The 22771-nt window shown below is 26.1% G+C and overlaps 1 protein-coding gene across 1 annotated transcript; it reads left to right on the top strand.

Moving 5' to 3' along the window:
* The first annotated feature begins 4739 nt into the window (after positions 1-4739).
* On the top strand, positions 4740-22565 carry LOC145836080 (uncharacterized). Its single transcript, XM_082943879.1, has 12 exons — positions 4740-4879; positions 6087-6191; positions 6409-6619; positions 7072-7175; positions 7776-7874; positions 8301-8339; positions 8721-8798; positions 10472-10599; positions 10690-10787; positions 10996-11093; positions 11351-11487; positions 21951-22565. Exons 1-12 carry the CDS (start codon positions 4756-4758, stop codon positions 22479-22481), a joined length of 1752 nt encoding a protein of 583 aa, XP_082800005.1. The 5' UTR covers positions 4740-4755; the 3' UTR covers positions 22482-22565.
* The last annotated feature ends 206 nt before the right edge of the window (positions 22566-22771 follow it).

Below are 22771 nucleotides of genomic sequence, written 5' to 3'. Positions count from 1 at the left end.
GAAAAGTCTAACAAAAAATAGTTACGTCATAAAGTATAAAAGTCTGTTTAGAAAATTTTTTTTAAATAGAATAGAGTTGTACTGAACTCACTTTAAGTAATTTATAAGACAAAATTGCTAAAACAAAAACATTTAAAATAGTAGAAACTTTTACCTGAAACTAAATTAAATAAAAAGCACATTAAAAATACGACAATAACGACAACAATAATACTACTAAAGACGCTGTTTGTAAAGTTTTAAATTGTAAAAATTAACATTACTAGAAACAGCAACAACACCTTTTCTACTACTGTGTACAGAAAAGAAAATTTTAGTCCACACTACATTTCCTGGAATTCGTTATGTTCCACCAAACAAAAATTGAAGATCATACAATGCTTAACCAACAGAGCTATTAAAATTTGCACGGCTGACTGTTTGAATCTAGATTTTGACAACATCTACACAATTTTTCTCTCACTAGGTTACCCCGAAACAGTCATCAAGAAGACAGTTAAGGCAACTCAGTCCAAAATGAATCGCTTACCCTCTTTCGGCCCACATACTTGCCCAATCTACCTCAGCCTTCCTTATATGGGTGAAAACTCAATAAGATTGGCTAAGCAAGCTTCATTGGCTATAAAATCCACCTTTAACAGCGTTTCGCTACTTGTTGTGTACAACACCAACCGCCCGCTTAAAGGAATTGTAAACGATGCCACACCTACCCATGATTTCAGTAATGTTGTATGCACATTTAAATTTCATTGAGGAAATGACTACGTAGGTCGAACATCTCAACGTTTCCACGTCAGGCGAGAGCAGCATGTCACGAAAAAGCTAAAAAGGTTTATTTTTAATGACGACGTGAAGCCTAAAGTAAACAGTAATCTATTCATCAGCACCTCCTCAACAACCCTGTTTGTGCCGAGAACTACCTGGATAATAGGTTCGAAATCCTATCCCGAGCTAGAAACACCTACTATCTTTCAGTTCTAGAATCTTTGTTTATTAGAACTCGCGAGCCAAAAATTTGCAAATAAAGAGATTTTTACAACTTAAAACTTTACAAATAGCGTCTTTAGTAGTATTATTGTTGTCGTTATTGTCGTATTTTTAATGTGCTTTTTATTTAAGTTAATTTCAGATAAAAATTTATACTATTTTAAATGTTTTTGTTTCTGCAATTTCGTCTTATAAATTACTTCAAGTTAGTTTAGTACAACTCTATTCTATTTTACAAACTTTTTCTAAACAGACTTTTATACTTTATGACGTAACTATTTTTTGTTAGACTTTTTCTAAATCATTATATATAACTAAAACTACTCTATAATATTCATAGCTTTTAGCAATTTTATTCCGAAGAGAGCTAAACGAAATTAACCAATAAACTTTTTTCGAAAATGAGTGAGTTATGTTTAAACTTTTTAATTGAATATATTGTAATTATATTACTTATAAAAAGATCTTTTTATAGCTAATTACAAAAGTTTTAATTTAGGGGATTTTGTAGAAGAAATTTTCGCATCCCCTGACCAAAATACCCATTAAAAACCCAGAATTTTAAACTAGGATGCTTTTGCATCAATATCAAGCTGAAACAATATTGTATTTGATGTCTTTTTTTTTACCTTAATTCTATTAGGTGATTACACTCCAATACTAGACTGAAAACATAGATTTTTAGCCTTAAATTATGGTTAAAAAAGACTTAAAATTGAATATAGTTTCAGTTTGATTTTGGTGTGACATGATCCTAGGTAATTATTAATAAAATTGTCATAGATATTTGAAATCTATTAAAGACAGTTTTTTGGTAATTACCTAGAATGATTTTGAACCAATATCAAGTTGAAATTATATTGTAATTGATGTCTTTTTAAACCTTAGTTTTAGGATTAAAACCAAGGTTTTAAGCCTAATATAATTAATTTTAAAAGAAAATTCGTTTAAAACAAGCTATATAAAAACATAATTTAAATTAATTTTGTTTTTTATAAACTAAAATACTTAGTTGATTTTATTTTACAATATTGTAATCAATATAAGTGATTTCTTTAATATAATTGCTTAATATTGTAAAGTGAAAGCAATTAAGTAAGTATAAACTATGAATTTTTAGCCTAAAATTATTGTTAAAAAGATATCAAATATAATATAATTTCAGCTTGATATTGTTGCAACATTATCTTAGGTAATTACCAATATTTTTTCTATTCAGAATTTTATCATCAAAATCCACGCTATAATATTCTTGCAGTACCTTTTATATGTTTTATCGAAAATAAGACAGTTTTTACCTTAGATTTAATTTTAAACTAAAAATGGACCAAAAAACTTCTACTTTCAAAAACCTTGAAGAAATTCAGACAATCTGAAAAAAAACAATTAAATAACCTTCCACAACCCTGAGAAAAGTTTAAAAATTAAAAAAATATGGAGGTGTAGTACTTATTTACTTATCAAGACACGCTGGGCAAGATTTTTCTCAAATTGAAACACTATCTTAGCATGGCAGGGTGGTTTTTAGCTTTTTCGAACATAAAATGCTTTTTATTTTACATAATGTTAAACCCTAAACTTTTTTTGTGTCTGGATAACTAAAAATCCAGATAACTACAAAAAATTGTTTTTTTCATATAATAATGTAACTGCTGCTATAATGCAATGCATAATAAAAGTGCTATGGTAAAAACAAATACATAGTAATTGTAAGTAATATTTAAAAAATGATAAATAATAAAAGCTAAACTTAAGGTTAATTAATTTATTTTTTCTATGGTAGAAAAACATCATACTTACTAACCCTCTGCAACTATATACATTTTTTATGGGTCAAGCAAGTAAAATTCATCATTTGTAATTCCATCTGCCCTAACTATTAATAAAAAAAAATATTAATTTTTGTTTAAGAGAAAATATAAATTAAATTTATCTTTAAAAACAAAAAATAATGTAAACCTATCTCTTTAAATTAAAGACTTTTTTTAAATTAAAAAAGTAGACAGAAAGAAAACGGGAAACTTTAAGTTTAAAGTCAATTTAACGGAAACATATCACTCCTTCCAAACTAGTTTTTATTGGAAGTTTTACTAAAATTAGAAATAATAGACATTTGTTTAATAGTTTTTCCACGTTTTTCAGCAGAAAACTCATGGAATTTAAAAAGTTGCAAAACTTTTTTAATGAATTTTTCTGGTTACTATTAAATTTTTTGAATTTTTTTCTGACCAAAACTGTCCGGATAAGCGAGTGTCCATATAAGTGAAGTCCGGATAAGTGAATAAGCACTGTATATTGTTTAGAATCAAATTTGCTACCCACTCAAAGTAACTGGTGATAGTTTGAAAATAGGCCAGTTTAGTTTTATTACTAAAAACTCATAATTGGTCAAAGATATTTTGAATACTTAAGTTCAGTATTTTTTCTTGAATGAAATGTAGTTGTTCAAACCAGGATTGTCATTTTACCTGGAAACATTGAAAAACCTGAAACTTGACAATTTAGGCATAAAAACCTTGGAAAAACCTGGAATTTGAGAAATTTTGAAAAAAAAAACTGGAAAATTCTGAAATTTTGAACAAAAATACCTAGAAAAACCTGGAATTTTAACAATTTTCACATGTTTAGTAGTAAAATTTTGATTTGACTCAAAAAGTGTATCATAAAAATAAAATTTTTTTGTCATCATCAAAAATTTCTTCATTAAAAACATATTTAAAGTAGCTTTACAATATCTTGTCAATTTTTTTTATACTTTTTAACACAGATTCTTACCTTGAACTAAACTTTAAACTAAAAATAAACCAGAAAATGTGTACTTTTAAAAACCTGGAAGAAATTTGGAAACACTGGAAAAAAGTTGTAAAAACAAGTGGCAACCCTGTCAAACTCAATATTTTTATATTTAATTACCAATTATGTTCAAATACTTGTTTTCTATAGATTTTGAAACTTAATTTAAAAAAGTATTAACAATTTGAAAAACACAGTATGACTTAGGACAGTGAGTGTCACTCAGAACTGTTTTTTGTTACTGGATATAGTTTTTTTTTGCTCAAAGAGTGACAGTCAGGTAGAATTTACAAAAATAAGTTAAATTTCAGATGAAAACCTATACTTGGGAAAACCCTGATGCTTAAGTAAGCATTATTTAGATTAGAATAAAAAAATAACATACATAAGCTGTATGATCTCTGTAGGATTATCAAACTGAACACAATTGAGTTTACATGTTTAACCACTGTCTAATCACTGTTTAAGGTCACAGGGGATAAGTTTTAGAGGGTTAAGTATTATTTTACAAAATGTTTTACTGGCTTCCAGGGTCATTGCATGGAGCAAAGCATTGCAACATATGCACCACATATACACCACCTAAAATAATTGAAAATATTTTTGAAATATTATAAAACCATAGAAATTTTGTTCATAAAATAGACTTTTGCTTACAACAAATTCATTGTAATTAAAAAAATTTTGTGTTACTAAATATATTGAACTTTTCTCAAAAACTATTTTTTCACAATAAAAACATTTTATATTTGTATGTAACATTATAAAAATTATGTACTCTTTAAATTATTACCTTAAAAGTTATCTTTATACAAAAACTATTCTAGTAAGAAATTTTTCATGGTGATTATTCTAAGCAGCAAAGTTGCCAGAATGATTGTCTTTTCAATCTTGGTTTGTTTTACTATAACTGATTATATACGGTTTGAAAAATAGTGATCTAAAAGGTTCTAAATGAAATAAAACTAAAAAAGCATGCTTGATAAAAACAAACTGAAAAGAAGGTTGAAGGACACCAGTATGTCATCACCCAAGCCTAGTAAAAATGCACGTCTGATTGGATCAGATGAGCCTAGTATGCCACTTGCAACTCAGTCTGGTTGGTTTTTGTCTTTAGTTGTATTTTTACATCATCTTTAACTTCTGTGATAAATAAGTTTCAACAAATGTTGTAATCGATGAGATTAATTGAGAAACTACTTTTTAGTTACATTTATAATAAATTTTAATTGTCATAATTTGAAGTGTCACGTAACAATGTTAAAAAGTATAACAAGACTCATTATGCATAATGCATATACTCGAACATTATTTTTGCTGGAAATTTTTTTTTTCACACAAATATTTGGGAGTTTTTTTTTAATGTAGTTACATGTAGTAATACATGGATGCGTAACTATTTAAGTTTAAAAATTTCAGACTCTTGTTGTTAATTATTTATTGTAATAAACATTATTTTATATACTACTGTAGTCTTATTAGTCAAACCTAAACGAACATTTTTTTTATTTTAGCAAACTTTAAAATTTGAGATATGAGTTTAATTTTACTAAAACTTAAAAAATATAGTATTTTTCAAAAATAATTAATTTAAATTGTCCATAATTTTTTTTTTACTTCTTTTACAATCATAGTCTTATTAATTATGCCCACATGAACTTTTTTTAAAGTTAAATAATTTATTCTGTGTTACCATTTGAGAATTTTTATAAGAGTTAAGATTTTCAGAATTTAAATTATACTCACTTGAATAGTCATGTAACCATATTGTATACATTTAAGATGTAAACAGTTATTATTTATTTTTAACAATTGTTTAACTGAATACTATAGTTGTTAAGGGTAATTCAGTCAAAAAACTTGTTTTAAAAGTAACTACTTTTTAGTTTCTAGTAACTCTATCTCAAAAATTTACACATAAAAGCTTCACCTTTCAAATTAGTTTCTGTCATTAATTGTTATAAAAAGTAACCTGTAAAAGAAAGTGTTGTTCTATCACTTCTAATTTTTGATATAATTATGTTTTTATAGTTTTTGATTAATTGGATAAGTTTGAATCAATAAAAACAACTAATTTTATATTTTCTGTTGCTCAACTTGATACATTTACTAAGCAAAGAATAAAGAATAATTAAAATACACTACTAAACTCACAATAAAACTTACAATAAAATTTGGATGACTATTTTATTTTCTATTTACCCAAGCTCTTTGTTTTTGTTTTCCATTTTCTGTTTTGTTGTCTTTAATTTTAGTAATATTTATTGTATACAAAATAAGTTTTAATTCTCAGTTAACTATTTTAGGTACTTCAAAATACAAGAAAGTCAAGCTTAACAAAACAAAACAAAAAATTAAGAAAGAAATTTTTGAATTTGTGAAGCAAAATAATGAAACATCAAACTCTGAAGGTATTTTTGAAATAAGATTTTTTATATTGTGATTTTTTATTAATTTTAAAATTAATTTTTGAAACCTTGTGAAATAAATATAACTATTCATTTTACTATATCTTAAGTTTCATTTGCTTTTAAACTTATTAAAATAAACTTTATTAGTTTTTAGCTCACTTAACTGAAGTATAAATTAATTTACACCATATTTTATAAAATTTTACAAATATTACAGCTGCAAAACGTTTCACTAAGAAATTAAATTCTTTAATCAGTAAAGTGTTTGATGAACAACTAGCAAAAATTAAACTTCTTGAAAAAAGAAATAAAAGTCTGGAAATAGAAAACACTGATTTAAAAACTGAAAAAACAAAAATGAAAGCCTTAATGAACGAAAAAATGAGTGTATTTGAAGAAAGATTAAATAGAATCACGGACAATAAATGGTAATAATTATTCAAAGCTGATTTTTGAAAAATATATTTAAATTTTTTAGTTATATTTGTGATTATATTATTAGTTAAATCATTGTTATTATATTAGTCAGGGTAAAATTACTGGCAACCCTTAATAGTAATAAATGTTTGCTTAGTTTGTTATAGTTAAATAATTTGAAAAAATAAAAGAGTTGTCTAGTTTTTATTGAAGACCATTAAAGTATTTCATATGGTTGCACAATGTTAAAATTAATCATTACTTAAGTTTTAGTTTTGTATGAAGTGTTAATGAATGTTAAAACAGAAACATTTTCACCCTTATTTTTAAATTTTTATAGACAAAATGTTTAAAATAATGTGTTGTTTACTAATATTTGTTTAGAAAAAATATTATTTCAAAAAAAATCATTCAAAAATCTCTTCAACAATCAAACTACAACAATTTTTATAAATTTTATCAGTAAACTCAAAGAAAATAAGACTGTTAGAAAAGAAATAAAATCACCAACTTTCAACAACATTGAATATGAAACAAACAACAGATTAACTGAAACAAACCAACAAGGTAATTATTATGTGTTTTCTGTCAGTCGTTTATTTATCTTCCTCATTTAAATACCTTAAAGGGAAAAGTTTTAAATTTACATTCTAGAAGGTAAAAACAAAAGTTATTTTTTTATTTTTACCCAGATATTTTCACTATACTTTGACAAAAGTACTAAAATTTGCTTTTATAAATATTCTTAAACAATTTAAAACTTTATTTAATTATTAAGTTTAGGTAACTTAGTTTTGAAATATTTCTCAACTTACAATTAACTAAAAAATCTAAAATGGTATAAATAGAAGTGATATTATAAATAAGATACTGTATAAAACTCTTAAATCTTTTTAAGAAATTGTTTTATAGATATAAGCCTTATTTCAAGTTATACCTTATTTTCGCAATTTTAAAATTAATGTTCACTTTTTATTTGTTCTTTGTTTTTTTTTCGAAAAGCTTTATTAGAACGCTTTTTAAAATTTTTTACTTGAATGTTTACAAGTGCTAATGACTGCAAAAAATAAAATTGAATATTTAATGTATGCAACAATTTGAATTCAACTGTTAAAGTTAGAAGTTTAATGAAATTAAAACTGATTATTTTGCAAAACATTTATTTAGATTCAGACTCTTTGGATTCAGAGCTATCCTCAGGTTCAAAATATTCAGAACCAGAAAACTTTTTAGATGGGGGAAAGGGTTTCACTCCCTTTACATCAGGTAAAAATATATATTATTCAGAATATTTATCATAAGTTTAAAGCCGAACAACTATTTTTCCATTTATAAAAAAGTTGATTTTTTTATTTTTTATTTTAATAAGGATGTATTTTGTTGATTATAATTTTATAAGTTAAATAGTTATAAGGGAAGAAAGATGTAAGATATTTTATTAAAGTAGAAATTAAAATATTATTATCAAAGATTAAGTAGTGTACAAAATATGAAAACTAAATAAAACAAAAACTAGAAAATTTTGATAATAACTAAAGTTATCATAAATATTTCTCTGATGTGTATTAATCAATGAAAGTTTTTCAAAAACAAAAATAGTAAATACACTCAATATTGACTTTTCATCATATACTATATTAAGTTTTAAAACTATGTTATTTAGATAATACTAATAGTTGTTTTGACTTATAGATGCGGAAGTTGTATTTGATAGCAACATCATAAAAGAAGGTTAGTAACAATTATTTTGTAACAAACTATATTTTTAATCTAAAGTTATATGTACCAAAATTATAAAGAAGTATATAAATTGTAAATTATTATTTTTAAGAAGTCCGTTGCAATTAATCTGATTGTTTTCTGCCTTTAATTGTTACATTATGCTAAGGAAAATAGTTTGTTATATACTTTAAAATAATAAATTAAAGTATTTTAGAATGTAAGTACTACAGAACTATTTAAAAATGATGGGGTGTACCAAAAAATAATTTTCTAATCTATTGCCATAGATAGATTTTAAATATTTCTGTTTATGTTCAATTCAACTGATGTCATAAGAAAATTCAATTAGATATTTTCACACTATACCTTTAACAACCGAATAAATTTTAGATGGTCAAAGTTTTGAAAATAGTTTCATTGGCGAACTTCCGACGATTCCAAAAACATTTAACCTTCCTGGTTTTCCTGGTCAGTTGAAATTGAATGAAGTATTTTGTTTTTATTATGACTGTGATGTTAGTGCTCTTTCATTGTTTGCGTTTTAGTTTCCCAATGCTATTTAGTTCTTAAACTTTTGTTTTGATTAACAATTTAGTTTAACATACATTGTGTACTTGTTTTATAAATATCTAAAAACTAGTGGTAAAGATATTGATATATTAGAGCATTTGAAAGTATATAGAGTTTTTAAATGTAGTGCTAGCGTTTATTTATGTTTAGATAACTGAAAAACTACTTGTAAAATATTTTTTTAACTGACAGTATAAAAGTCAGAAATTTTTTTAAAGATGATTTGTGGCAACCCTGAGTTAATTTTTTTTTTAAAAAGTGCATCAGCAGTATATTTTAATGGACATTACTCTCAAACTAGATTTGATTACCAATATTATTACTTAAGTAACTTTTTTTTATCCAAACCCTAAAGAGGTTCTTCATTCTTTTTTAATACATCCTTAATTTTTATTGAAGTAAAAAAATTATATAACTTTGAATTTTAAGTGAAATAAAAAGTATATTAAAATGTAACGTTAAAAGGTGTTAAATCCTGGAGATCACGATAAGCTAAGCTTATGGGAATATATACCACAGATGTTTTTGTCTTAAAGCTTTATTCCGACTAACGGCGTTTCACTGTTCTCAAATAAATTTAAGAACAGATCTACGGAGTCTCAAAAAAAGAGAGCTTTTTTTCTCATTCTTAAAGCTTTTTTGAGACTCCGTAGATCTGTTCTCAAATTTATTTGAGAGCAGTGAAACGCCGTTAGTCGGAATAAAGTTTTAAGACAAAAACATCTGTGGTAAAAAGTATATTATATACAGTACACTACCGCTTAAGTACGCAAATTGAACCCGACCAAAAAGTGCGTACTTAGCACGGGTAATGCGTACTTTTTGATACATAGTATAATATGAACTTTAGTTGTTTGTTTTCTTTCTTACAACTAGCCACCAAATAATTAAGCCAAATGAACAAGTCTTTTTATTTTAAATAACATTTTATACATAATTCTAATCTGCAAAATGTTTTATTAGATTTTAAAATGATTTATTTTGTTTATAAAAAGCTTTTATATAATTAATACATACTATTAATATAGAAAGTCAATGTCAGTCAATGGTATAAAAAAGAATATTAAGCCATATTTTGTTAGAGGTAAAGTACCAAACTACATTATGTTTACATTTTGAAAACATCAATGGTTGTACATTTAAATTAAGTTATGACTTAAGTATGTTGTATTTGTAGGTTTTTTTAGCTTTGTCATCTAGATTTATTTAATAGCATTGCAGCTCAAATATCATTATTCTTTTCACTTTTCTGCAACCACTACATTTAGTTTAATAGAATTTAATAACAGGACTGTCACAATTTCAGGCCACTTGACTACTCAGGATTACTCATACTCACCCTAGTTTAAAATTTGTGAAAGTCTTAGGCTAACTCAGCAGGTTGGCCATTCTACCTTTCTTGATAAGTGCGTACTTAAGGCGTGGTGCGTACCAAAAAAAGTGCGTACTTAAGCGGTAGTCTACTGTATTTAATGTTATAATTTAAAGTATCAACAGTAAAAATAAAGTTATGTATAAAATTTAATAACGAATAATTAAAATGGGTATAGTACTTATTTATACTTTTGCAGAAGTCATAAGCGTCCCAATCAATGATGTTCAAAACAATTTACAGAATACATGCGATCACCCTGATGTTACTTCTTGCACATCTTGTAGCGAGTTTGAAACGTCAAGATTAAAAACTGCATATAATGCGGTAAGTACTGTGTTGTGATAAAAAAAAATGTGTCTGAAAGCTTTTTTATTGAAGATTGTGTTACATAATATCTTTTTTTTTTGTTTATAGTCTGATGAAAACCCTGAAGATTACTACAAAAAGTTCCTGCAAGAACATAATTGCTTGCGAAGCAAGGCACATTGTAAAAAGTGTCAAACTTTAATGAGGTTAGTATAGTTAAATAAATTTTTATACATAAAGTTTTTAGGATTTGTAACAAAACACTTGCTATAACAGCATACAAAAATGCCATCTGATAAGAATAACTAAGAAGAACTTGTTTTAATATTAGATATAAACTCGGATTTTGAGCATATAAGATTAAACGTTTTTTTTTCCCCAAAATAAAAATTATACTTTTGCATACTTCTACAGTTATAACAAAAATAAAAAATCATGGAGGTGTTGTAAACAAGTTGAAAGAGTGAGATGCAACTATCAAATTAGTGAGAAGAAAGGTACTATTTTTGAGGGTAAGTAAATGGTTAACGTCTGTTTTAATATCTATACAATATCCTCTAAATAAGCTCATCTGTATGAATAAATAAAACTTTAAAAAAAACCTACGTTTCATCAATAAAAATACCTATTGTAAGAACGGCATCTCAAAAAATAAAATTGTTTATACTCTTTTAAACTTGGCAACGTAAAAAAGGCAGTTGTTTATTAATTTAGATAAATTAATTAAAACTAAACAAAGTAATTAAAACTTAGTTTTCAATCTGCACAGCAACAAAAGTGAAATACGAGCAATTGGTGTTGTTTTTATCTGAGTTCGTCAAAGAAGAATTTGTGACCGAAAATGCTTGCAAAGTGAGCAAACTAACAGATGCGAGTGTGCTTGATTGGTGGAGGAAGTGTTGTGAGGTAAAGTTTAAAAAATGTTTAGTTTCGGGAGTCTTATACAGGGGTTTCACTAAATATAAGTCTTTGACAAGTATAGAAGTTTTAGATTTCTTTAAGAGAATGATTGAAAATAAATAAAATAATACCTAGCTGTGCAAAGTTAATGAGGTTTTTAATATCACAATCATAGTTGCCAAACTAAGCTTAAAAGTTGTTAATCTTAGCATATAAAAAGATATAAATGTTAATTTTTTTTTAATATGTAGCATTTGCAATCAAGATATCCTGTTTTGACTAATAAATTACTTACTTTTAACTGATTTTTACATTTCTAAAAACTTATATTGATTTACGTTTATGTATTGTCATTATAAATATTTTAACTTAACATTGAAGAATAAAATTTTAAATATTTGTATTCAATTTAAAGATAATTTTGATTTATTTTCTCTTTTATTATCAAGTCTCTTTCAAAATTTTATTATCCTGTTATAAATATTTGTCAGCAATAAAAAAGTTTTATTTAAAAAAATCCAATCATGCCTAATTTTTTATAACAAAATTTATATACTGATTCTTAAAAAGCCTATTTTGTTTGTGTAGTTTTGTTTTAACACTGCTTTCTATACGAAAACAGATCACTATTGCACAAAGCGTTTTTTTTTTCCAAATCTATAATAGTTTTATCAGGAGATTCTTTTCTAAGGAATGTTTAACTAAACTATGCTTATTCGTACTAGTTTTATGAGGGTCAGTAGCTAATAGTTAAAGACTGTCGGTTGAAGATACTGATTTCAAATAAAACTAAGGACATATGGTAAAGGATACAATAGGGGTAGGGAGTACTTTGGTGATGTTTGCTGGACTATGATGGGGTATAATTTTAAGTGTTTTGGCTCCATTAAGAAGAATTTTCAAAAAATGCTAAAAAAAAGTCGCTTGCCAAAAAACTGATTTTAACCCCAAAAATCGCATATTTTCAATATTTTTGAATTAAATAGTAATAAAGTCACTTATACAACCTTATAGTTTTTATTTAAAAAAAAAGTTTAAAGTTATAAGCATACATATAAAGACATTTCCACTGTTTTTGTATTATTATGACGTCATAATCACACAAAATGTGCAAATTTTGACTGTAAAATGGTACTTTTTAATATAAATCAATTTATTCTGCTGTTGTGTTGTAATAGGATATCATACTGCACTTGATAACTGTTTAAATTTAATGAAAAGTTTTGAGCTAAAATCCATGTTTATCCAAGCGTTTAGTGAATGCTAGAAAGGTGATTTTTGCGAGGAAAAATAAGTGTAACTAAGTTTGCAATTTCATCTATATTAAGTATGGTTAGCCATGAAAAATCAGCGCACAGTACATATCAAGCAGATCTCTTTGATTACATTTTAAACAGAGAGAACGAAGTTAATCGCCTTGCAATTTATCATTAACGCAGGTTTACTAAACTTGGGTATTCTGCCGCATCTATTTTGCAAAGCCTTCCGTTTATTTTCATGCTCATAATTGAAACATGTCTAAGCAACCAGTATGTGGAAGTCGTCAAACTTGACTCAGAGCTTCTGGTGACTGAAGTTGAGACACTTTCTTACTTTACTCACAAGGTAAAACTACTTTTTTTTACACTTTGTTGAGGTTAGCTCTCAAAAAGAGCTACTCAGAGTATTTCCTATGATGTATAAAGATCTCAGCATTGGAAAAATGAAAACTCTGGATGCCTATGTGGTACATTATCCACTCAATAAGGTATAAAAGCCAACATCTGATTTGTGTTGTAAAATTCTTAACAAGATGTGTCTCCATCCCACCCAAGTTTTTGATCGCCAAACAGGCAGAGAATATTGATTTGAAAATTTTCGGTTGTCAAATTCACCACGTGCTACTGAGCTCCAGTTTTTATCTGATAAGGAACTGGCAGGACTCCCAACCAATAACTTATAATCTGAAAGGCACCTTGCTGGATTTGGAAAGCGTGCAGCAGTGGCAAAGTTTAGGAACAACCGCTATACAGCAAAAGAGATTAGAAATGACTTACACTACTTATATCTGATTCTTTTAAAACTATAAATTAAAAAAATTTACTAAAATTGTACAATTTCTGAATGAGATGAAGCAGAACAAAAAAAAACTTAAAGCTGTAACAAATAAAAGATAAAATTTAAAAGGGGAAGAAAAAGGATCAATATGTGCAGAAGTGTCTCAAACTGTGTAAAAGCTGGGGTGGGCCTGTAGAGGGCGTTGAAGAGCTGCGTTTTATTTTAAAATCTCATCCTGATCTAAACGAAGTCATTGATCGTAGTGAGTTTAATTTACTTTAAAGAGTCACACAAATTTGAAGTGTTGTGCAATCCAGAACTTTTTAAAGTAAATGGTAATACTCATGAGGAAAGACTCCTAAATTTATGTGCTCTTGTTGCAGAAGAAGATGATTGCTTTAAGTCTATGTGTTCGTTACCAATAAACGCTGATGCAGTATTAATTGTAGGAGCTTCTTCCTCAGAAAAAAAAAATGAAGACATTGTGGTAGGGCATTGTTATGTCACATTAATTGTGTATCATCAGACACATGGTATAATCCTTCTTGTTATGGTAAAAATGATGATGGAACTTATATAACGGACCACCTCATGAGAGTTCGAGATGGAAATAATTTGAAGTGGAAATACCCACTTTAGATTTTCTCAATCATGTGACAGCATTTTTATACTAAAATTTTTAAAAGTATCAATCATTTTGAAAAATATTAAGCGTCAATATTAAATGTTACAGTACAATGATGGTTTTATTTTGCAATGTTCTTAATTTCTTTGTAAGTCTTTATTTTGCATTCATCAACTTAATATTCAATGCCATACAACATTATCTTGCCTATAATATATCAAAACTTTTTAATATTTCGTTAACTTTAATATATTGGTTGTTGATAAAATAATTGTTTAAGGTTTTTTAAACACTTCAAGCTAAATGAATTATGACATCAAACATCCCGCTAATATACATACCACATTGCCTAACCTTTTAAAGGTAAGTAAGTATACCTTAAAAGTTTTGTTTTACAGCAAAAACTTTACATTAGAATTAACACTAAGCTTTGCTTTTTAATTTTCAAAAAAGAACACCATTTTAAAGATAGAATTTGCATATTTTGTGTGATTATGACGTTATATTAGTACAAAAGCAGTTGAAATGTCTTTATACGTATGCTTATAGCTTTAAAGGACATGTATAAGTGATTTTATTACTACTTAAGTCAAAAATATTGTAAATTTGTGATTTTTGGGGTTTAAATCAGTCTTTTTGGCAGCAACTTTTTTGTTTGTTTTTTTTTTAATAATTCTTCTTAATAAGGCCAAAACACATCCAATTCATATCCCCTCATATGAATTTTACAACATTACCAAAAAAATGTGCTGTACTCCATACCAGACTTGTCATAAGTTGTTTTTAACTTAATTAAAGCTGTTTGAACGAGAGCGTTGCCAAGCAAGCGCTGTAGTAAAAAAAAGAAAAAAGAAGTTTAAAAAGTGAGAGAATAAGCTTAAGAAGAAGGTAGCAATGTTGTTTTATGTATTTTCCAACTATATTTTTCCTTATTCTTAATAGTTTTTAAAACGTTTAAATAAGTTTTCGTATACTGAATATTTTTCTTTTGTGATATATGATTGCTGTTATAAGAACAAAAATTAATTATTTTAAATAATAAAACGTACTGAAAAATAATACAAAAAATGTAAAAGAAATATTTCTATTAAATAGAAAAATGTAACTTTTTATGGTAATTTAACAGGTTATTTTAAAGATGCTTGGTTAAACTGAAAAATAACTAGTTCAATTATATACAGAATTTACTAACTTATAAAGCCTTATATTCTACTAAGCGCGATTGTTAAAATTTTAAACCAACCTTAATTTTTTATTATTATTACGTAAGATAAGTTTAGAAGGTTTAGAAGGAAATTCAATATTTCTACAAAACAGTAAATCTTATTATATGTTATGATATTTAGAAACTTCGATTTTTAGATTTTAAAGCACAGACGAGGTATTTGACCGAAACTTAGTTTCAGGGTTGCCACACACTCAGGGAACTCAGGGAATCTCAGGGAATTTTCAAACTGTAGAAAATCTCAGGGAAACTCAGGAAATCTCAGGGAAACTCAGGGAATTTTGGCATTTTTCTTTTAACTCAGGGAAACTCAGGGAAGTTTTGATTTTTTCTCTAAATTTCAGGGAAGTTTTTGAAAATCTCAGGGAATTTTTTTTCTAGATCTTGAATGAGGTTTAGTTAATCCAGTTTCAATATTTTGTTTAAAAGTAGTAATTTTTATTATTTAAGTGGTTATTTAGATTTTTTTTAGCCTTGCGGCTAGTTCTTCAATATTCTTAGTATTAACATTGTAGTTTTTTTAAGTTTTAAATTTATATTTACTTAAGTAAAATCAAACAGTTTAGAGAAATGAAAGTTGTTGTTAACTATTCATTGAAAAGTTCTAATAAACTTTTTATTTTTAGTTACTTATGTAGTTTAAAAAACACTATGTTATACTATTAGTTCTTATTTTTTAAATAATAAAGTTATTTGTTATTTGTTTACATTTACTTGTTTTCAGTAAAAAAAATTAAAATGAATACAGATTATTGTTGTATTACTTTTGTTAATTTTTTTTTTATTAGGTAATGTGAAATTGTTTTAAAATCAAAATTATGTTTTAATTTATTTAAAATAGATTGTGTATGAGCATCTAAAAGACATAAAAAAATTTTTAATTTTAGATTACTTTGTATCAGTTGTTAGGTATTAAGTTGTACTTTGATATGAGATATTTCTTTAGCTATTTCTTTAAACTTTCTTTTTGCAGGTTTTTTTACAATAATGTTAAGCTTTTAAGTTTTATTTACTGCATTCAGAACAGTTGCTAGGAAAGACATACAAGTCATAATGAAATTATTATGTATGCATTTAAGTGAGTTCTTCATGTGAAATTATTATTATAGTATAATTAAATTTTGTCAATTAAAATGTCAAACAAATTAAACTTTATTCTTTTATGTAGAAAGTTAACTAACAAGTTTACACAAAGTTGTGCAAAAATTTAGTTTTTAATTTTTAATTGGTTTAAACCTTTTAAGATTGAGTTTTTGAAAACAGTTTTTTTCATAAATTTAATGCATAAGCATACACATACAACCTTCCTTTTATTATAAAGAAGAAAAATGAGAATGAGGTATTAATAATTTGTGTTAGAAGAGAAAATTTTTATTTTAAGATTTGAAAAATACTCAGGGAAACTCAGGGAAATTTAAGGTTACTCAGGGAAATTTTTGGTCACTCAGGGAAGATTTTTTGGCTCAAAGAGTGGCAACCCTGTAGTTTGTAAAATAAAGTCTTGAAAGAATAAATTCTGAACAGTTATTTTTTTTATCAAGAATAAATAAACATTGTGTCATTGTCATTTAAGTTTTAGTCATAAACAAACTGTTAAACCACATAAAAACTATTCTTTTACAAACTAACATATAAGGGATTAATGTTTAGCATTTAAAAATTATTATATCTATAAAATTAAAAAAAAAAATTTTTTTATCTTATTTATTGCAGCTTAATAATTAGTTACAAAGTACAAAATTTTTCTAATGAAAGAAAATCGAAATTCATCATATTTAGGCTTACAAATTTTTTTCTTATTATTGAAACAAAACATTAAAAAAATAAAAACCTCATTAGTAGAAACTGAAAATGTAAACGAAATTACTGAATGACTTTTACTTAAACAATTTTTCTGTGTAATGTTGATAAAAAAAAGTAAAACGTTCTTATTAACTGAAAATATTTTCAATTTAAAGTATTAAGTTTGAACTAAAAATAGTTAAAATGTATATTTTCATCTTAACAATTGTAGTTCAATAAACATTTTACAAAGCACAAGACTTTCCAAATTAAAGAAAACTGCAATTCATCATAACTAAACTTACAAAATAATTTATAATTTAAAATATTAAAAAAAAACAATTGAAACACAATTTAAAAAATAACTTATTAGCAGAAACTAAAAATGTAAACGAAATTAATTAATGAGTTTTGTTTAAACAATTGTTGTGTATGATGTTGATAAAAAAAAGTAAAACGTTTTTATAAACTGAAAATATTTTCAGTTTGAAGTATTAAATTTGAACTAAAAATAATTAAAATGTATATTTTCATCTTAATTATTGTAGTTTAATAAACATTTCACAAAGCACAAAAATTTCCTAATTAAAGAAAACTGTAATTAATCATAATCAAACATACAAATTAATTAATAATTTAAAACATTGAAACAAAAGGTGGCACTAAATTGCATGGTAAAACTACTAATACATAATAATGAAAAAGATTAAATACATTGGTTCGCACTAAAAACAGTTTTATTTGCGGGTAGAAAAAGCTTAAACTCTTCCCTTGAAAATAACTTTTGTACATTATAATCTCTGTCCTTATAGAGGCTTGTCTTTCTAACCTCCTCTATCATGTTGTTGGTAAGTGGAAAGTTATGGCAACAAAACCCCATTGATTTGCAAGTTGATCTGACAATATTAATATTCAATTAAGGAATATTGCTTTTCAATATTAATAGCAGCTTTATTTTATTTTGTTTAAAAATAGAAAATACATTGGAAATTGTAGATTAAATATAGATAAACATCATGAAAAAAAAATTAATTACAAAAAGTTGACAGAAAAAAAAAACCTTTCAACTCAAACACAGTTTCCCAAGATTTCAGATATTTCTTAAAGACTTGCTTTTTTGGTTGATAATCATCAACAATTATTTCTACTAAAGGTACCTATAAAGGATTTAAGTATTGTTAGAATATGTTATATACAGAAAGTATAATGATTACAACTTTATTAAAAACAATAGAGTCTAAAACACAAAACAAATTTTTTTAATTCTTCCAAAGCTTGCTAGTAAATAAAATTTGATTTTTAAAAAGTCTAAGTTATATTATTTCAAGATGAAAATTGTTTATATCATATCTAATATTTAGTACTTTAACTCAGCCAAAAATTTAAAAAAAGTTATGTAATCTCTTAACTATAAAAAATTATCAAATAAGATACTAAGTATTTCATTTTATTTTTTCAAATCAGTACATAATAAATAATAACTCTAATTAAAACTATCAGAACATTCATTGAACTAATTTATAAAGCCATATGGAGTAGGGGTGTCAGATTTTTTTTTAAATTTTATCTTTACTTGTACAGTTTAAAGTTTGCAGAAAAATGACCATAGTCAACCTTTTTTAGAAAATAAAAATAATTTTGAGATTTGATTTGTCAAATTCAAGTAAGATAGGTTGCTATAAAATATAGTTTTCACTTAAACCTATATGTTCCTTTAACTTTTATGCATTCTTTACCTAGTCAAGACAAATATTATAGGAGTTTTATTAAAGATTTATTTGAAAGCTCTATCATAAAATTATATTTATTTAAATACTATTTAATTTATTAGAAGAAAAATTCATTTAAAATTGCTTTTAAACATACAAGAATCACTTTTTTAAAAACTATGTAATATGCTTTAAAAAATGAATGAAGACAGGTTTTTAGTGATATCATTATTTGACATTTTAGTTTTTATAAGATTAGAGATTATAAGATTAGTATAGTTCTCTTTGAGTTTAAGATTCAAAATCTCTACAACTATAATAGATCTATTTCAATAAACAAAAACTTTATCTAACATCAACAAAATATGTTTAACTCCCCTTCACCCCTTTATTTATGTATTTGCAAATTAATCCAACTACCATTTTTTTAGCTTGCTTAAACATGTGGTACTTTCAAAACTATATGAAAAAGTAGAACTTTATAAGATATTTAATGAACTACTTAAATCATATTATAATCATTAAAAATAGATTAAAACCCTATGCCTTCTTTCAAACATATATACAAAAATACCAAATACATAACTAAGTTAAACAAAAAGTAACAAAATATTTTAAAAATTATTTGGTGTTATAAGTATATTTAAAAACAATTATAAACTTAGAGTAAAAATAAAATAATAATTTAAAGAACTATAAGAATACTTTTGATTTTAATAACAATTACATATAGTTAATTGTTTTAATTAAAAAGGTTGCTCAATTTACTGAATTGTAAAGAGCAGTAAAAATTATACAAAATAAATATGATTCCATGCAAATTACAACCAAACTTTCAAATTTTTAATTTGGACAGAAAGTAAAATTGAAAATTAAAAGACAAAACAAAAAAAAATATTAATTTAATTTAAATTTCTGATATAAAACCACCAATTTACATTAGACTTAAACTACACTACACCATTCATTTAAAGTATTTTCTAAAATGTTTTGTTCAATTCTTTAGTAAAGATTAATTTACCATTTTTTATTTATCTACAAAAACCTCATAAATGAAAAACTTACATGGTTGTTTTGATCCATTATCTCCTTCTTATTTTATTAATTGTTTGATTTTGTATCCAAGCAAATGTCATTCATATATTTTTAAAAATAGGGTATTCCCCTACGAGAGATATTCATATACCGTAAAAAACGAATCGTAAACGATTCGTTTGACAAGTCTGCTCCATACCCCTTGATATAAGTTAATAACGTTGATAAAATTTTAAGTACAAGGGTTGGTAATCAAGCTTAGTGTAAGAACAAAGTCACTTTTGCATAAGGGTTCGCTTTTTCACGAGTAGTTACTTTTGCGCAAATTGAAATTCTTGCACGGACTTAAATTAAGTTTCAGCTAACTGGTAAACGTTTTTTTCTTTCGGTTAGGAGAGCGGCTAAAACCATTTAAGCTGTAGTTTACTATCACTGTTACCCCGTGACAAATTATCTGCTCGTGCAAAAGTCACCCTTGTGTAAAAGTGATTGGTGCAAAATGCGTTTTATTAAAAAACACATTTAAAATAGCTTTACAGTTTCTTAACTTAAACTTTACTTGAAACTAAAAATAGAGCCAAGTATGTTTACTTTTACAAATCTGGAAGAAATTTTGAGAACCTAGAGAAAAGTTGCTAAATAAAATGGCAACTCTGGTAGATATGTTAAAATTAAAGCTTTAGATTTTTAGTTGAAGATAAGATATAAAGATTTTTTTTTTCTTCGTGTTTATTAGTATATGACCAAGGTAAGCTCTTATAACTAATTGTTCAAAATTCAAAGCTAAACAAAGTTGACTTTTGAAAGTCAAAGGTAACACTATAACTATATTCGTAAATATCTGTTGTAATCTTTAATATTGACCTTTAATTTCTCCAACTACCAAATTTACCAACATTTTTTTACAAAAAAATATTTTTCAAACCCTATAGAGACTGCAGACACTTAAATTACAAAACTTCTCATAATACATAGGGTTGCCACTTTATCTGGAATTTGACAATTAAGGCTTAAAAAACTTAGAATTTGAGAAATTTAGCAAAAAAAAAGCTGGAATTTTGAAGAAAAATCACTAAAAATAACTGGAAAAACCTGAAATTTTAACAATTTTTACATATTCAGTAGTAAATTTTCAATTTGACTCAAAAAATCTATGATACAGGGCTGCTACATGGTCAGGAAATCAGGAAAAATTTAAAAAAATGACAAAAGTCCGGAACAGTCAGGAAAAAATAGGGAGTTTTGGAAAAAGTCAGGAATTTTATAAGATTTAAAAAAGTCAGACTTTGTCAGTTTAAATTTACAAAATTCCTTACTTTCCAAAGCCTTAAAATGATAAAAATTATCTAAAAATCTCTTTATTGTTTTAAGATTTTAGTTGTGAAAATTTGTATTAATTTAAGGTTTTAATTATAAAAGTTCCTTTTTTGTCATTTCGTTTATTTAGATACATTTATGCTTGGAAATTCTAAAAAAAATTGTGTCTCTTCTCAGACAAGCTGTGTTTATAAGGTAATAATACAAGTATTTTGCTGATAGAGCTGTTTATTGCAAATACATCAGTCATACACAGATGGTTCAAGTGATGTAATGGAAGTTTGATGATTGAATTCAGCAAAAAACTGTTGTCTCAACCTGTATTGAAATCAGATCGAAAGCTTTATACAGTTTCAAGTGTTAGATTATGTATTTTAGAATAAGTTTGAATTAAGAGTTTGATTAAGAAAAGTCAGGAAATTTGGTAAAAAGTCAGGAAATTTTTCTCAGCTTGGTCTGTGACAACCATGATCATACAAATAAAAATTTTTTTTTCATCATCAAAATTTACTTTTATCAAAAAACATATTTAAAGTAGCTTTACAGTATCTTTTTAATTTTTTATTTACTATTTACCACTGTTTCTTACCCTGAACTTTGCAAACCCAAACATGTGTGCTTTTAAAAACCTGGAAGTAATTTGGAAAACCTGGAAAAAAATTTAAAAAAACGAGTGGCAACCCTGAATACAGTATGTTTTAAATTCGCACTATTAACCATGATTAAATTTCAACCACAGGTATGTGCTCATTCACTTGAAAACAATAAGATTGGAGGTTTCGGGGAAACAGTTGAAGTGGACGATATTGAGTTCACTATTAACAGGGATGTCAGGAAGGACAGGAAACGAATAAAATGCAGGCTGTTCGCCACCGTCAACGTTAGAACCCAGGAAGCAGTCGTCGTTTACTACCATGACCCGGATGTAAATTTGCCAATCGAACAGCTGATGAGAAAACACGTGTTAGAAGGTACACTTGTAACTCACAAGGGAAAGGAGGGGTACAAAAACCTTCAGAATATGAAAAGCAGTAATGGTTCGTATTCTTACGAGATTAATGAGCATCAGGACTGTTTGCCCAACTTGGAGCGCTTGTTCGTGGAACTGAGGTCGAATGTGGGCAGGAAGGGGTTGCATGCCTCCAGCGTGGAAGGATATATAAACAGGTACATGTATTGGAAGAAAAATCCCCAAAACACGTTGCACCATCTGTTGCTCGATATCAGTTATAAATACAATATAACCGATGAAATACCAAAATTGTACTAAATAGTTCAAATTTTGGTAATAAAGTCACAAGGGTTGCCAAAAACCTGAAATACTTGAAAAACCTGGAATTGGACTATTAAGCCTAAAAAAACCTGGAAAAACCTTTAATTAAAAAAACAAAAAATAAAAAAACCTAGAATCCTGGAAAAACCTGGAATTGGACAATTAAGGCTACAAAACATGAAAAAAACCTGGAGTTTTAAGCAAAAACAACTAAAATAATTGAAGTTTTGAACAGAAATCACTAAAAGACATGGAATTTTAAACAACTTTTAAATGTTAAGGAGTAA

The sequence above is a fragment of the Thalia democratica genome, chromosome 5 (genome assembly GCF_965202585.1).
Source record: "Thalia democratica chromosome 5, ktThaDemo2.hap1.1, whole genome shotgun sequence".
NCBI lineage: Eukaryota > Metazoa > Chordata > Thaliacea > Salpida > Salpidae > Thalia > Thalia democratica.
The sequence above is the reverse complement of the archived record's forward strand: the minus strand, read 5'-3'. Positions and strand labels throughout refer to the sequence as shown.